Source organism: Priapulus caudatus, unplaced genomic scaffold, assembly GCF_000485595.1.
Source record: "Priapulus caudatus unplaced genomic scaffold, Priapulus_caudatus-5.0.1 Scaffold953, whole genome shotgun sequence".
NCBI classification, from domain to species: Eukaryota; Metazoa; Priapulida; class Priapulimorpha; order Priapulimorphida; family Priapulidae; genus Priapulus; species Priapulus caudatus.
The window spans coordinates 2,176-17,750 of record NW_014578014.1 but is presented as its reverse complement, the minus strand read 5'-3'; the positions used below and the strand labels follow the sequence as shown (position 1 = coordinate 17,750).

Sequence of the window (15,575 nt, the reverse complement as noted above, 5' to 3'; positions counted from 1 at the left end):
AACCAGAAGAGTCATTCCCCGGTCGGATTCCGTTGATTTGCGTCGTTATTACTTCATGTTGTAACCAGAAGAGTCATTCCCCGGTCGGATTCCGTTGATTTGCGTCGTTATTACTTCATGTTGTAACCAGAAGAGTCATTCCCCGGTCATGTTTCGTTGATTTGCGTCGTTATTACTTCATGTTGTAACCAGAAGAGTCATTCCCCGGTCATGTTTCGTTGATTTGCGTCGTTATTACTTCATGTTGTAACAGGTCTAAGAGTCATTCCCCGGTCATGTTCCGTCGATTTGCATCGCGATGCCGTCCCGTCGTGACGCAATGATTTGTTCCGCGATTTTCCGTTATTGATATTTTGCCATTTCGAACTTTCGCAATTCCCGAACGCGTAGTTGGCTGACATACTCACGCGGTGCTGCCACCTAGTGGCAAGCTGTCGTCGCGTGGAGAGTGACGCCAATCCTTGTTTTTTTTTTAGAGAAGAGCAGTTGCAGCGTGGGCTAGCTTCGTCTCCGAGCACCTCGGACAATGAAGCCATGTTTGAGTTGGAACTGGAAGCGAGGGAGGAGAAGGGGAAAGAGGTGAGGCAGTCGACTTATCTGCTGGCTGTCGTGTGATTGACAGGCATCTCTAGCCCATCAGCATTGGGATGGGACGTTCTAAAGGCAATTAAGAAATAATCTTGGTGGGAGAGAGTGTGTGTGCGTGTGTGGTACAGTATGCAGGATGCAAAACAGCATGACATACCATTGGCACATCAGACTGTTTGTGTGCCATTAATAACAACGAAAAGGAACAGCGTTTTGATTAAACATTATTTCAGAAAGTTTTTGGTCACATTTTAATGTCATCGTTTGCGTTTTTCGCACGCAGGATGAGGATGTGGCGACGTCGGACGGCAGTGGTGGCAGCAGTAAGTCGGACGACAGCAGCGCCCGTGCGCGCTACCAACGCGTGCGCCGCAAGCTCGCGCGCATCTCTCACCCCAGGAACAAGGTGTTCAAGTCACATTCCAAGTCTGCGCCGATCGACATCAAGGCCAGGAAGTAGCGGGGGCGGTGACGATTCTGTCCTGTCGTCATACGCGTGGGGACAGACGTAAGGAGTAATCGACCGCCTCCCTGTCCTCCCTAGAAGCCAGTCGAAGCTGAATGCCATCGGATGATGGATGGAATGGAGGGTGACGCGTCGGCGCAGCGTGGAGAGCGATATCTTGCCGGTTTGTTGATCGGCAATCCGCCGGCGTCTCGGCGGTTCGTTTTGTTTTAACGCGCGTCCTCGTGAGGTATCAGGAAGTGTCTTGCCTGTGACAGACGGGCGCATGGGGCTCGCGCTCGCGCGCGACAGAAAATCCACTAAAAAGAAGTTCGTTCGTAGTTTACGTGTTGTTGTTTTAAAAAAAATGTTTTTACGCGCGGCGAGTGCTCCGACCTGTTTTCTGGTCGCCTCTACGCACGTGCGCACACTCGTATAAAATGCACGCTCGCCGCTAGTTACGTTATAGTAGGCTGTAGTAGCGGAACTGCTGATGTTTACGCGATGGTGGGAGAGTGACGATGCCCACGCGTGCGGCTTTACAATGCCCTGTAACCCCGCACGAGCGGACGCTGTAACCTCTCTGGTGAGGTTATCTCTGCCTGGCACAATCCCAAGTAAGTGCGATGGTAAAAGCGCGTCCGATTCGTCCGTAGTCTGTTCTGTCCAGAGAGAGATGCAATGTGAAATCGTGGGGGCATTTGTGAGGACGTTTGAGGTCAAAGGTCGTTTCGCCATTTACTTGGCTTCATAGCTCACCCTTCCCTCTCCCCCGAAGTAACAGCCCAGTGTTAACATTTGATTAGTAGTGTTGCCCGGTCTTTACATAGCATTAATATATAGATATATTATCAAAAAAACAGATAATTTATTTATTAACGGAGAGATATTTTAATGTATATTATAATCGTCTCGTGCGGTGTTAGAGAGTTGTGCCAGATTTTCACCAAAGATTTCGAAGCCAGTTTGACCGCACGTTCGTTAACTTCTCGTCCTCTAGGCACCGGTTTGCTGGCAGCTTTCCCCGCAACCTATCTATGCAACCCTTCTCCTTGAAGCCTTAAAGCGGGGGAGAAAGGAAGCCGGAGCGTAGTAGCGCCGGCAAGTGACGCTAGGGGGCGCCACCTCGGTGCTCCGCTCACTACTAGCGCTACTAGAGGGCGCATTGGCAGCACTCCGCACGCAGGCTGCGCCACTAGAGGGAGCAAACGCAGCAGCGGTCACGCGGCCGCGGTGATTGTGCCACCGTCGTCTGGCCGTCGAAGCATTTTTCAGTCGTGTCGTAGACCCCACCACCCGCCCCTGCCCCCTGCTCTGTGTAATTGATGCTGTTATTCGGAGGTTGAATGAGGGAGAGGCACTGTAGAGACGTTGTGTGCACGAGTCGTTGACTCGTCCTCAACTAGGGGGGGGGGGACTATCTGTCACCTCCTAACTTTAATTAACGTCGCAATTCTGTTCAGCAGCATCTATTTGTGCCTGTCGTGAATGGCAGGTGGCGCCACGTGTGATCTGGTCGTAGTGCGTAGGATTTGCGCTAGATCGGTCGATGTTTTGCAGGAGTTACTACTGCATTTCTAGTTAACTGGCAAGCTTCTCTCTTATCGTAGGATTCGTGTCTAACAGTTCAGTTCTGTCGTGAGAGTTGTGACTAGCTAACGGTTCATTCACGGTTCCGTAAGACTTGTAACTTGGCCGACAGTTTTGACAGTTGTTTCGTAAAAGTTGTGGCGAGCTAGCAGTCCAGTCGCAATTTCGCGAGACTTGCGGCTAGTTTGTGTGTTTCAGTCTCCGTTTCGTAAGAGTTGTGACTAGCCGGTGTGTGTTCCGTGAGACTGACTAGCAGTTCAGTCGCTGTTTCGTAAAATTTGTGGCTAGCTAACGGTGGAGACCCTGTTTCGTAAGATTCATGACTTAGGAAGCGAACATAAGTTTGTTGCTTCACAGTCGTGGTGATGTCGTCTGCACGTGTGATAGGTGAGGCCGCAACTGGCGCCATCTATAACAGAATGGTTTGTGTCTCCGTTGGCTCTCCTTGTGTTGCATTAACGTTTGTTCAGCGTGTTTACGTGTAAATCTAAATATTATTAATATTATTATTATAATAAATATTATTATCATTAATATTATTTGTGTAACGCAGCACGGGATGGCGTGCGAGTGACATCGCAGCTTTCCCGTTTGGCAGGCCCCTGAAGTGTGCCTGCATCACATGTGGTCTGCGATGCATATATATGTGGTTGGCACTATACGTGTGTCGTATGTTGTGTGCTGTGCGTTTATACGTGGTTATAAGTAGCACAATCCATACGTGGTGAAGTGTGTAGTGGCTGTATACATACGGTTAAGACCAGTCACACGTGCAGTACGCTTAAATAAGTGGTTAGCACTAACCTGTCGCACAACACGCAGTACGTACATGCACGTTGTCACCACCACCTACACGTGCAGTGCGTATATATATATATACATATACGTAAATATATATGTGGTCACAACTGTGACTGTATAGTGAGATATGCAGTAAGCGTGCGTATGCACAAACAGCACCTGCACGCAGCTGCTTGGACAGTGAAGGTGTCCGTCAGTGTTCTGAGCTCGGGACCGCAGCGCGGCGGTACTGCTTTAAATAAATCGCGCTGTAGTTGACCTGGCGTAGTCACGACCCCAGGGTCGAGTGCCAGCGCGCACCACCGGCGGCTTTCGACGCAACAGTGCTGCCACCACCGTGCGCGAGGGTAGGTGGCGCCACGGCGGCTTCGAACGGAAGCTTAGCAAATTTAGTCAATCGGTATATCGACGTTGGTCGTGTGTTTGTGTGCGTGTGTGTTTGTGCGTGCGTACCGTATATTCACGTATAGAGACCATGTTCGAGAGGAAAGAAGAAAACAAAAAAAAGAACATGAAAAACCATAAAAATGTGTGTGCGCGCACGTGTAGTAGTAAAATATTTAGTATATAATAATTAATTAAGATGGAGAAAGTCGAGTGCCCGGTAGTGATCTCACACCGCAGACACGACCCACAAGAGGTCACGCCCTGGGAGGTCACGCCCCGGGAGGTCACGATCCGCAAGAGGTCGTGACCCGATGAGCACTCGAGGCGCGTGCCGTGTGAGCACGCGCCGCCCGTATCAATCGTCTCACGAGTACGGGAAGCAAGAAGACGGGCCGGCCGGGGTCTTACATACATTACTGCATCCCCGGCGAGGCTCGCGCGTAGAAGGATGAAGACGGAGAAGAGCGAAAGTGAGGAAGAGAGCGACGTGAGACGTATAACGTAGTCGAGCTGTAGGTGTCGTTCGCGAGGTAACGGCAGAGCACCTAGTGGCCGCCACCGTAGAGAGCCGGTAGCGATGCGTGTACGCCCGCGATCGTTCATCGAACCGCGCTCGGGGGGGGGGGGGGTGCGACATGCAAGTAGCCGTCTGTGGTGGTGGCAGACTAGGGTTGCGCGTTTAGCTGCCACCGCGACACAGTGTGTCTGCGGTTTTCTTGCACTGAGGACAGCTTTATTTAGCCAGAGAGCGACGTGGGCTAGGACGCGTGAGTGCACGGCCGACACCCACCCATCGCCGAGTAATGATCACCCCTCCCCCTGGTGTCAGTGGTAGACACCGCCGCTCTGGTTGTCCATATCATAGGGGTCGGCTGGTGAGGACTAGGCTTTGGCGTCAGTGTCGCCGGCCAACCGTACCTAGATGTTTACGTGGGTGCACCTACTAGTAGCGCGGCATTCCTGTGTAGTACCACTTTTTTGAGTTTGTCCTTTTACGGACGGTAATGTTATTCGAGTTTTACGTTTATGAAGCTGGTGGTGACGCGTGTTGGTGTGCCGGGGTGGCTGGCACCTTGGCGGTCCAGCCATCGCAAGCGTGCGTGCATGCGCGCGCACCGATTGCGTTTTTTAGTCCCCTCCCGTGCGGCACAGAATTTTTTTCGTCGACGATTGCAATTCGTCGGCACTCGAGCCCCCCCTCCCCCCGGCCACTCGTGTCACCCACCACATCGTTACGAATCGCGCTTAAGATGGGTAGCGTTAAGGAGTGGCAAAGTTCCTGGCGCGGCAGTAGTAGTGGTGGAGACCTTCGGAAAAACGCCTGCATTGTTTAGGAAACTGCACGTTTGCTTGCAAAGTTGCGCGCGATTTCGATGGGTAAATATTTCCGCGAAAAGCACCGAGGTGGCTGAACCGACACGCAGATGCCGGACGAGCTTTTTTTTTGGTTTGCGAACAACGAGCTTTGCCACTCCACTTCGCCGCGGCAGCACTTCTCCCTGCACTGTAACTGTTGTGTAGCGGAGGTCGTTTGCTTAACATAGGTTTGATTCAGAAACGAGATGGAAGAGAGTTCCTAATTGCCTTGTTCAGCCTTGTTCATTCTCAGATGAAATAAAAAGCTGCCAATCGAATCGTCGCGTTTTGTTCTCTCTCTCGATTAATCGCAAACATTGTTATGTTATGTTGCACATATTTTTTCAGTTTTGAAGTGAAGTGGATCGTGCAATAGTTGTGATATTTTAGACCTATGGAGGACGTAACTGTATACGTTGATTCTGACAACCCCACCCACCTTTCTTCAGCTTTCAACGTTGTTAACGGCAATACACATACAGAGAAAGTAGATGAAACAATTTCACCTTTATTGTATATGTCATAGCATCACAACTAAGGCAGGACGACATCACAGCGCCAAGGACGGAATGTATAGAGGGATATGCCACTGTATTCTTCTACTCCACCAAAAATACACTGCTTTTTATGTGATTAAATAAATAAATAACACTTTGGCAAGTAGGTGTATGCACACGTACCACACTCACACAAACAACATAGCTACATAGCTATATATAATTATAGTCACTCCAAACACAGGCATCTCTGTTTGCTAAATGACACTATATATATATACATACATATCAAGAGTACATAATAGGAGATAGGAATCTCCTATTATGTACTCTTGATACATATATATATATATATGTATATAGTGTCATTTACTAAACAGAGATGCCTGTATTTGGAGTGAATAAACAGGTGTGTAATTATGACTAGGGCACAGTGGAGTATCATTGTCATAACATCTAAACAATTAGCTGTCTATGCATTGGTCCGAATAACAGAAAATGTCATGAATTACACAAGCGAATGCACGCAGGGTTGTGTGCTATCGAATATGTCATACCAGCGTAAATCCTACACTTACACTGACTTATATATGGCACGGACTATAACGACCTGACTCTATCTGTCTATAGAGGAATGAGTACCCCTGATCATGACACACGCTAGCTTCATCTTTGTTATCTTCTGGGTAAAACTCGCTCCCTGCATACAATGCTTAGTAAGGACGCACAGTATCAACCGACTAACCAGGAATTCCAAATTCCAAATGCAAACTCCGACTTCTTTACTAAGAGACTGTGGACTCATCGTACCTACGACATCAAACCACATACGCTACGTCCACGTGCACTACCTTATAACCAGCTAACACAATGTCTGCCGGAATCTTGAAGAAATGCATTGCATCATTTAACCCTGTGTTCATGGCAAGGCATCTTCACGTAAAATCTCAATGGCTTCACGATTGTCACAAACTCATTACTATCCACTGACAAACATTTGCGAGCTGCAAACGATCAACCACGATGCATCACAATACAAACACAGTACGACACAAACCGAACAAACAACTAAGTCAACGATTCGTGCGTGGAAGCCACATCAATTGGAATCACCACTAATAAGGATGTACATTACAATGACTGTTGGTTGGCGCACCCTACTGCTACTACAGATGGAACTCTGGCAATACGTCACCACTCAGAGGACACGTAACAACACGCGAGCAGAAGTAGACTGCACCAATGTCATACCAACTTGCTCTTGAGATGACGTGACGACCGATTCACGGACATCGTGGGTGGCATAGTAAGGACGGACTATTGTACAAAATAGATGAGGGGGAGGGAGAGGGAGGGTGTGCGGCGGGGAGGTATATAACACGACCCGGTTGGTAGGGAGGGAGGGAGGGTAAGTGTCCCACAGCCCAGCTGGTAGGGACTCCGGCAGGGCAGCCAATGCTCTAGCTGGTTCCCTTGTCTAGCTGGCTTGCTTGCTGGATGGCTTCGTCACTCGATGCTGTCCATCAGAGAGAGAAGATCGTCGCCTTTAGAGCTGCTGTCCGCTCCCGCTCCTGCCATGCTCATCTCACCTACCATCTTGTCGAGAGTGCTGCCATATTCTCCCTAGTGGACAGTTTGTAAACGCAGGTGAACACTCGTGTCATAATAGCGTATCAATAATAATAAATTACGATAACGTAGTTTTGAAGCGTATTTTGAAGATATTTTACACGAGATTTTTCACGAAAACCACGACAGATGAGTGATGTTGTATATATACGGCCTTCATAACAATGCAGGAATGAATAGAGAGATGAGGTTGAGTCTCGCACACAGGTCAGAGGGATCTTGAAAGTTTAAACTCTGAGGTGGTACAATATTTCGATTTGCACTTATCACACAGAATCTTTTACCTTAGAAGCATCAATCTTAATAACCTGCGAAGAGGTATCTGGTTTCTGTAGATCATATTCCCTGAAACAAACATGAACATTAAAAGACAAATTTAATTTAGGGTTTGTGAGTTGTTTGATAATAAGTAAGACATCGTTTCTCTAACACTCACTTATCATACTGATAAAGATGATGTCAAATATTAACAAAAGAGAACATAATGATAATAATCTGATAACAACTATAAATACTATATATGTTGCATTCGTTCACAAAGGTATGCAGTAACTAATTTTATTCGTCAGAAGGTATTTTACTGAATTTACAAATGGTCCATTGCATTCAACTGTAAGCAAATTGGTATGCCAGATATGCTATATTACTGTTAACCCCTAACATTTTGAATTAGCAGGACCGTGAAAGTTTGAAGAGGATACATATTTATTTATTTATTATATATTATATTTCTATAGTCAAAGGTGTGAGGATAGCTCTAACTTACTCCTCCTCTTCATCTGTGTTAAACAGGTTTATTCTGAACTCGGACTTTGGTGTGGTTTGACTTTGAGGTAGCAAGCCGATGAGCTGTGACAGGAGATTCAGCTCTGCCTTTGCCAGAGGGTTTGGATTATTCCTATCCTGAAACAAGTTTCAACTAGAGCACTCGGAGAGCACAGACCTCTGCCAAGGCAGCTGAATTCTCTCAGTGAGAGATGGTGTGTGAGATTAAGGAGAATGTAATTAAGGTTAGAGGTGAGAGCAGAGTTAAGTAGAGAATGTGAGGGAGAGTTAGAGATAGAGTTAAGTTGATCCGATTAGTGCTTGAGCGTGCAGGTGGGGCGAGCGACTGTGGTTGCCCACTTAGCACTCGTGCGTGCTGCCTGTTGTAAGTCTACAGCGCATGCGCACCTAGCTGAACTGAACTGAAACGTACATGGTAAGCAAGACACACAAACCACAAACACAGCAAACCAACACAAGACCGCCGGTGAAAACATATCCTCACGACAAGGGGCCCCTGGGGAGTAATAATACATAACACATGCCGGCAGAGTCGACAGCGCTCAACCTGTACGGCAGGTTGTTCTGAGTGGCTAAAACTCAGCTGGCAAAAACAATGAAGAGCATCCCTCCCATCAACCGCCGTTGCGGCTCAGGAGCATAATGCCAATGAGACGGGATACTAGGAGGAAAGGGCGTTGCCGGAAAGAGGTGTTGTGTATCGGAATGCCTGCGCGATCTGCGCGCAGTTCTCCGGCAAGGCGCAGCGCGACCGCGGAAAATTCCTACGACAGTAATGCAGCGTCGGGCAGCCTTATGGATCCGTGCGCCGAATTGCATAGGCCCGGCGCAACGGAATCCCATCTGGTTTTGCCCAGCGAACAGTCCGCAATTTTTGTGGGACACAGAGGGCGAGACGAGGGTTGGAGTATGCAGGCGCTGGCAGGCTATGGATTCCTGCCGAATGCATAGGCCAGCGGCACGATATCATAGCTCCAGCGAACAAGTCCCGCAAGTTTTTTTGTGGGGACACAAGAGGGCAGACATTTGGAACGTTGAACAGTGTCACTTGTGATAAAAACTGTAACCGAGGAATGTTTCGTGACGCGAGCGTGTCAGCGCGAAGTCAGCAGAAAGACTGTAGAAATTCTGACATCGCGAACCTTGCTTCGCAATAATGGAAATGCTGGGGTCAGGAATGCGAGGAAACTCAGCCGCGCTCTTCGGGTGACCTCATGTTGCGCCCAACGCTGAACGATTTTTTGGCCAACGTTGCAATTTGCGAGGCTGCGAGCAGAGTGCAAAGGCAGTGCGCCACCTGCCGCCGCCTATCGCGCGCATAGACTGGCGACGGCGGCTCCATACCTCTCCGCTTAGCTTAGCGTCACTCGATGGCTAATCGAGTGAGGACGATCCTAGTCTATTATAGCCTTTGTCACACTCGCAACCGTTCTCGCAAAGAGAGTAGGCCTATTACTAAGAACATTAAGAATTGGTAGTAAATATTATAGATTTCGTATTTAGTTACAGTGTATAGTGAGAGAGACGCGTGCGAGAGTGGGCCTGTGCGTGAGGGATAGGGGTTATTCTAACGCCTAGCAAAGAGCGTTTCTTTGAGCTAGTAGTAGTAGTAGTACTAGGGTGACTGTTAGTAGTAGTAGTATAGTATTAGTAACTATTAACAATACTAGTGTACCGGATTATTCTCCTGCCGTCCTGGTAAGTAACTATCTCTATAGGACTAGTAGGCTGTAATTTCAGTAGTAACTACTACTAGTAGTAGTACTCTAAGTACTAGTAATTATGTGTAACATGTGACTTGTATAAATACGAATATTCGTAGTGTGGAATGTAGCCAAAGTCTAAGGTTAAAATAGCCGCCGAGCAACACGCAACCGAAGAGAGTACTCTGGTGGAGAGGCGGCAGATGTATCCTACAACCGGCTCGTTGGCGCCCTATAGGTATCGGAGCCTGCGTAAGCGCGAATCGGCAAGGTGCACGCCCGAACGCATTAGCCGAACATATATATTGTTACAATGGTGGAGACAAAAAAAGCTCCGTATTACAGCAAAGAAAGCGGCCTGAGGAAAAAACAGAATAAGAAAGAAAAGCACCAAGAGCGAGAGCAACAACACTCGCGGCTTGTGCTGAGGCCCGTCTCTAACCTATGGGCTAGTTCGCGCCATCGTGGCAATGCGCTAGAACTGCCGATGAGGATGCGAAAAGCCCGCTATTATAACCTAACCCTAGAAGCCACGGCGATATACTGGCGTTGGGAAAAGGCAGCGAAATGCTAAGAAGCGCGCTACGCGGCGTTAGCCTGTTCGCGCGGAGGTTCCGTGCTGCCAGCATCGCAAGGATAGCTACAGGCACAGATCTAAAATCTTATGATAGTTAGGGCTTGCTATTACAGTAGTACATTAATACGATAAAGCATGTGTAAACTTTAAATGACTTCGCTATATTAACATGGTTTCATGTATATGCGTCGAGCGGCGACGTCAGTGGTGGTGGTGGCTGGGGGCAGCTCGGCAATGCCGCGGGAGTGGAGAGGCTCTAATAGCAAAAGACAGTTGCCGCATAGAGTCAGCTGCGGGTCATATTGGTGTCATCAAAATCGAAAGATGGCATCAGGCCCTTCGTGCGTGATAACTGCGGCTCGCGATGTGAGTGCCTGAAATCCAAGTATATCAGGCAGCGAGAATTTCTGCTCAGGTGTGAGTCAATAACACATCTGGCAATTAACAGTTGCCGGCAATATTGATGATTTAGAAAGTGCCAGTTCACCCCCATGCATGCGTAATGGGCTGCCCCCATGTTTTTGTCTACCCACGCAAGCATTCAGGTTCATTACAGTGTGCTAATACAGGCTTGGCTAGCTCAGAGTGCTAATACAGACTGCTTTAGAAAATAATATGATTTACAGGATGTAAACCTGTTCAACAAACATTTTCTTTGGCAATTGATACTGTTGCAACTGTAGCCTCACATCCACTAATAAGCATAAAGCAGTTCAGCTCCTTAGTGTAACAGTCACAAATCCATTATTTACCCTCCTCTTGAGGCTCAAAAGTATCGAACACTTACATCTTTCGCAATGTCAGCAGAAACTACATTTCATGGTCCTTTCAATAAAGCCATAAAAATATTAGGTCCCTGCTGAAAAAAAAGTTTCAATCGCTCCGTTCAGACATGTATCTTAGAAAATGTCTAAAATCTGCCCTGCGCCCCGATGAACCTTTGACCTTGTGAACTCAAATTCGGCACATGATGGCTGTTCTACATGATGCTATACACCGACTATCACAGCAGCCGTCAAGCCGTTTTTAGATTGGCCTGCCACAATTTCTGCATCTTCCTCCCTATAACTTAAGTAAGGAGGAAATAGTTCCCCCTTCTTTTACACCTCTTGACGCTTACCTTTGACGCCCCAGCTTCGACATCCCCACTCGTTCGGATTACCCCCCACGGCCAAAATTATCGTACGTACGTCGAGCGGCTTAACGATTTTGTGCCCAATGTGACGGACGCACGGACGCACGCTCATGCGATTCTACAAGCTGCATCTGACTATGTCAGATGAGCTAATAATGAGCTAATTTACATGTTAATCACCCAAAGGCCAAAGTGATGAGAATTTTCAACCTAATCTCACTCATTAACATCAATATTTAACAGTTTAGGAGCATTCATAACATTACAGCTGAAATTACTTATCAACTTATCACGTCGTATAAAATTTGTACAAAATAAAAACCAACATAAATGGTACTTTTTTACAACATGTATTTCAATAATAACAACACAACTATATATACCCTGTATGTGCATGTGTGAGTGCGTGCGTGCGTGCGTGCATGCAGATTCACTGGCCTTCTTACTCACCACGTCTGATCCTTCAGATTCAGAGCGATGATTCAGATCTCTACTGACAGTCGTCTCAAATGGTTTAGTCACTGTGTACCTGTTAATTAAATGCATACAATTAAGTGAGGTTGATGAGAATCGCGTTGTAGCAATTAGCTCATCTCACAATCATTGCTTACGCAAAAAAGTTTATAATTACTCAGACAGTGAAAAGACCTATCTGCCCGACGTGACCACAAAAACGCCTAAAATAACAATACCTCACTATATCTTTACCTCTCAGGTGCCATATTCTGATATTGCGAAACAAGCAGCGCAGAGCGTCTGCTCATGCTGAGGTCTGTTGCTAATGATTATAACGTAAAATTTCCAGTAGTTGCGTAACGTACCACATTTGTTAGCGCAGCCATATGCAGACACGCAGTTCGTACACATCACTTGTTAGGACAGCGCCCACTTATCGCAGATGGAGGTGGTGGGAGGGGGCGGGGAGGGGGTGGGAGGGAGTGGGGCCTCAATGAGCAAAAAGCATTTACCCCTTTGTTACAGGTCAACCAAATCCAATGGTTTAACCTCTCTGTGAGGGTCAAAAGGTATCCGACACTTACTCTCGCATTTCAGCAGAGGGAATTTCTAGGTCTTTCAATAATAGCCATTAAAAATCTGCTGTCACCGCTGGAAGACAAAAAAGTTTTTCATCGGCTCCGTCAGACCATATCCTCAGAAATTGTCTAAAATCTGCTGTGCCCATGACCTTTTGACTTGACCTCCAATTTCGGCACAGTGATGGCTTTTCCTACCATGATGCTATACACCGACTATCACGAGCCTAGGTCGAGCCGTTTAGTTTGCCTTTTTACTTGGGTCCAACCGATGATCGATTACGAAATTACAACCGATTGACAACACTACGTTCGACCCAAGTAACCGATGATCGGTTACAATCGGTTACTCGGGGTGTTGAATGCCTGCGTGTGCGTAACGTCGTGCGCATGTACGTGTGTGCATGTATGTGCTTGTTTAGCCCTGTTTACTGTTTGTTTTGCACTGTTTACTACTGTGTGTATAATACATGTATGTTAATAAAGGATAACTTGTATAGTAACGATGATATCTCTGATTCTCATCACTTTTCCAAGTTTTATTAAAAAAAAAATTTTTTTTTTTCCGATGAAATTGATTATGGATTTTGATAACCAAGTGCTTGGTTCGAGCCACTGTTCAACCGATGATCGAGTATAATCGATGATTGTGACATCACTAGTCGCACCTGTACTTACATGTTCGTACCCAACCTCGTGACCCTGTTGCCGTGTAACTCGATGGAGCTGGCGACCAGAGGACAGGTGTAGTTTCCTCCCGAGGCAAAGCTCACCGTCTTCACCTGCTCGCCCTTGTCATTGAATAACCTGCCGCGTTAAAAAACAAGGTCACGAATGCCTGTAAGACGCCCAGCGCCGCTGAGGCAAACAAGTGAACTGGCGTTACGGCGTGCAGTACTGCAGCTAACCCATGTGAGTTCGACGAGTTTATCACCCAATGCTATTGAGTTACACAGTTGGCAATAATACAGGCAGGTAAATCACCAGGTACCTAATCAACAGGTGAGATGTAGAAGCCTACATTCAATATAGATAGATTCACAGCAGTGGAATCGATTCTATTCAGATCTCACAGAAGGAAATGCAGGAAAGTGAGAGGTGGAGGATATCCATTGCTTATCGATTGAGGCTGTTGCGAAAATAACAATCGCGTGTACAACAATGCCAATTCTTCAAGAATTTGAAACATTAGGGTGTTATACAGGTGAAACTCCTGTGGTATTCTCAATTGCTCTTTTAAGGCTATTTAAAATGGTCACTTCTGTACTTTATCTGGTACCACTTGCCAGGCTACAAATAGCTACACAGTGGGCAAAAGCAAGAGTGCAATGTAAAATATTTTCGTAGCGTGGGTCAAAAACTAATGTACAAGCGAGCGAACAGCCATTCATGTGCACCTTATTAATCCGGGAATTTCTGTACCAGGGGGAACAGGCCCGCTTGTCGGAATAGCAAACCTGCCATTAGAATTCTGTACCTTATCCTTCAGAAATATGGACACCTAAAATAAACATTATAAACTTTTAATCCAATTGATATCTTTTAAGTCCAGTTGAATTGACTGAGGAAAATTAGCACAGGCACATTAAAATCACACCGACTTAATTACAAGCATGTTTTGAGTGTTAAAACTATGCAAAATAATGTACGTGCTTGTTAATGTTAACCATTAATAATCAAGCAGCATAGAGAGTTTGTTTGCTGGTACGATGACACATTACCCTGATGTGCATGTCTTGAAAGAAGGTCAGCAGAGTCTGTCTTATTAGCTGAAACGCGCCAAGTGAAAAGTTCCCGTAGTTCTGGAATACATGATAATCACATAAATGTGCAGTGTGTGCAAAAGCAAATATCTTTTTTAACTTTTCTAACATGCAGTCACATATAAATTGTAGGGAAAATGATAAAAAGTGAGCATTCTGTAAAACACTCTGTTCAGAGTTACTTATAATTCAATCCGCACATTGATACTCTACAAATGCACTGGGGCACATAAACATTTTTCTAATTTATTAACTAGAACAATATCAGCTTGCTAAACAGCATACAATGAAAATCCTTTGCTGTAGCATATAACATAGCATTATAACATGGTACGTACATGGTATCATGAATTATGTAAACATAGATGATACGTGATACATAGGCCAAATGTGCCTATATGTGCACTCTCACACCCAGACATGTACACATGTGTATTGGGCACATGACCTAATCCGGAAGCATACAGCATATAGTGCAGGCACTTGGGTTTAACCTGACTTGTGCTCCATACCTGGTTGAGAAGCGTGTACACATTGTTGACTTGATCACTGATCACAGCTGTTTCACCAACGAAATTACGAATGGCATCCATGTGGTTGAGCGTTACGAGTAAAACTTCAGAGGGGGATGTGCTAAGCGTCACCTGATACTTGAATGCCATTGTCATTAGGTCATAGAGCTAGAAATAAAGAAAATGTACATTTACTTTATTATATCTACTGCATTATATGTGACTATAAATGTAGTTTTACTATTCTTATACATATACTAATTTCTTGGATTCCATATGATTACCACCATTAGGCATTATGCGGTATAGAATATTATAGACACACACGCACGTATATATGTTCGAGATAATTCGATGAGTAACTCATCTTACCTTGTCCATACTGGCCGAGTTCAACCGCATAATCGAGGCATGTGCGAGTTTATCGAATACGGTTCTAAGTGCCTTCTTTGAGTAGAGCTCCTGTGGTTTAAACAGCTCTGTCATGAATCGTCGGTTAAACATTGTACCAACAATGTCATGAATTACTGAAAAAAAAAAACCATTATATGTACGTACGTTTAGAGTAATACAGGTCGCTGATTAGCATTTAAAAAAGTTATTAATATTATCTGGTTCATGTTGTTTAGAACTTAGAGAAGCTACTCTTATAGCTAGATATAATTATACTAAATTTTAACAAGAGCCGCAGAGCGTCTGGGCTCATCTGAGGTCTGTTGCTACGATTATAAACGTAAAATTTCAGTCGTGCGTAGTACCACATTTGTTAGGC

At 45.9% G+C, this 15,575-nt stretch overlaps 2 protein-coding genes across 2 annotated transcripts in view; one reads left to right on the top strand and one right to left on the bottom strand.

The window, feature by feature from the left end:
* The window catches only part of LOC106814625 (zinc finger CCCH domain-containing protein 7-like), a 23,738-nt gene extending 18,293 nt beyond the window's left edge, over nucleotides 1–5,445 (top strand). Inside the window, exons 4-5 of the mRNA XM_014818962.1 lie at nucleotides 477–579; nucleotides 872–5,445. Of these exons, the coding sequence (XP_014674448.1) occupies nucleotides 477–579; nucleotides 872–1,048 (280 nt within the window). The 3' untranslated portion in view covers nucleotides 1,049–5,445. The remainder of the gene's footprint in view (nucleotides 1–476; nucleotides 580–871) is intronic.
* Nucleotides 5,446–5,986: 541 nt separating this feature from the next.
* LOC106814628 (protein OSCP1-like) overlaps nucleotides 5,987–15,575 on the bottom strand; it is an 11,241-nt gene continuing 1,652 nt past the window's right edge. Inside the window, exons 2-10 of the mRNA XM_014818966.1 lie at nucleotides 15,176–15,330; nucleotides 14,804–14,971; nucleotides 14,250–14,330; nucleotides 13,926–14,029; nucleotides 13,207–13,335; nucleotides 11,945–12,023; nucleotides 8,060–8,196; nucleotides 7,578–7,638; nucleotides 5,987–7,287 (exon numbers count right to left, since the gene is read on the bottom strand). Of these exons, the coding sequence (XP_014674452.1) occupies nucleotides 7,171–7,287; nucleotides 7,578–7,638; nucleotides 8,060–8,196; nucleotides 11,945–12,023; nucleotides 13,207–13,335; nucleotides 13,926–14,029; nucleotides 14,250–14,330; nucleotides 14,804–14,971; nucleotides 15,176–15,330 (1,031 nt within the window). The 3' untranslated portion in view covers nucleotides 5,987–7,170. The remainder of the gene's footprint in view (nucleotides 7,288–7,577; nucleotides 7,639–8,059; nucleotides 8,197–11,944; nucleotides 12,024–13,206; nucleotides 13,336–13,925; nucleotides 14,030–14,249; nucleotides 14,331–14,803; nucleotides 14,972–15,175; nucleotides 15,331–15,575) is intronic.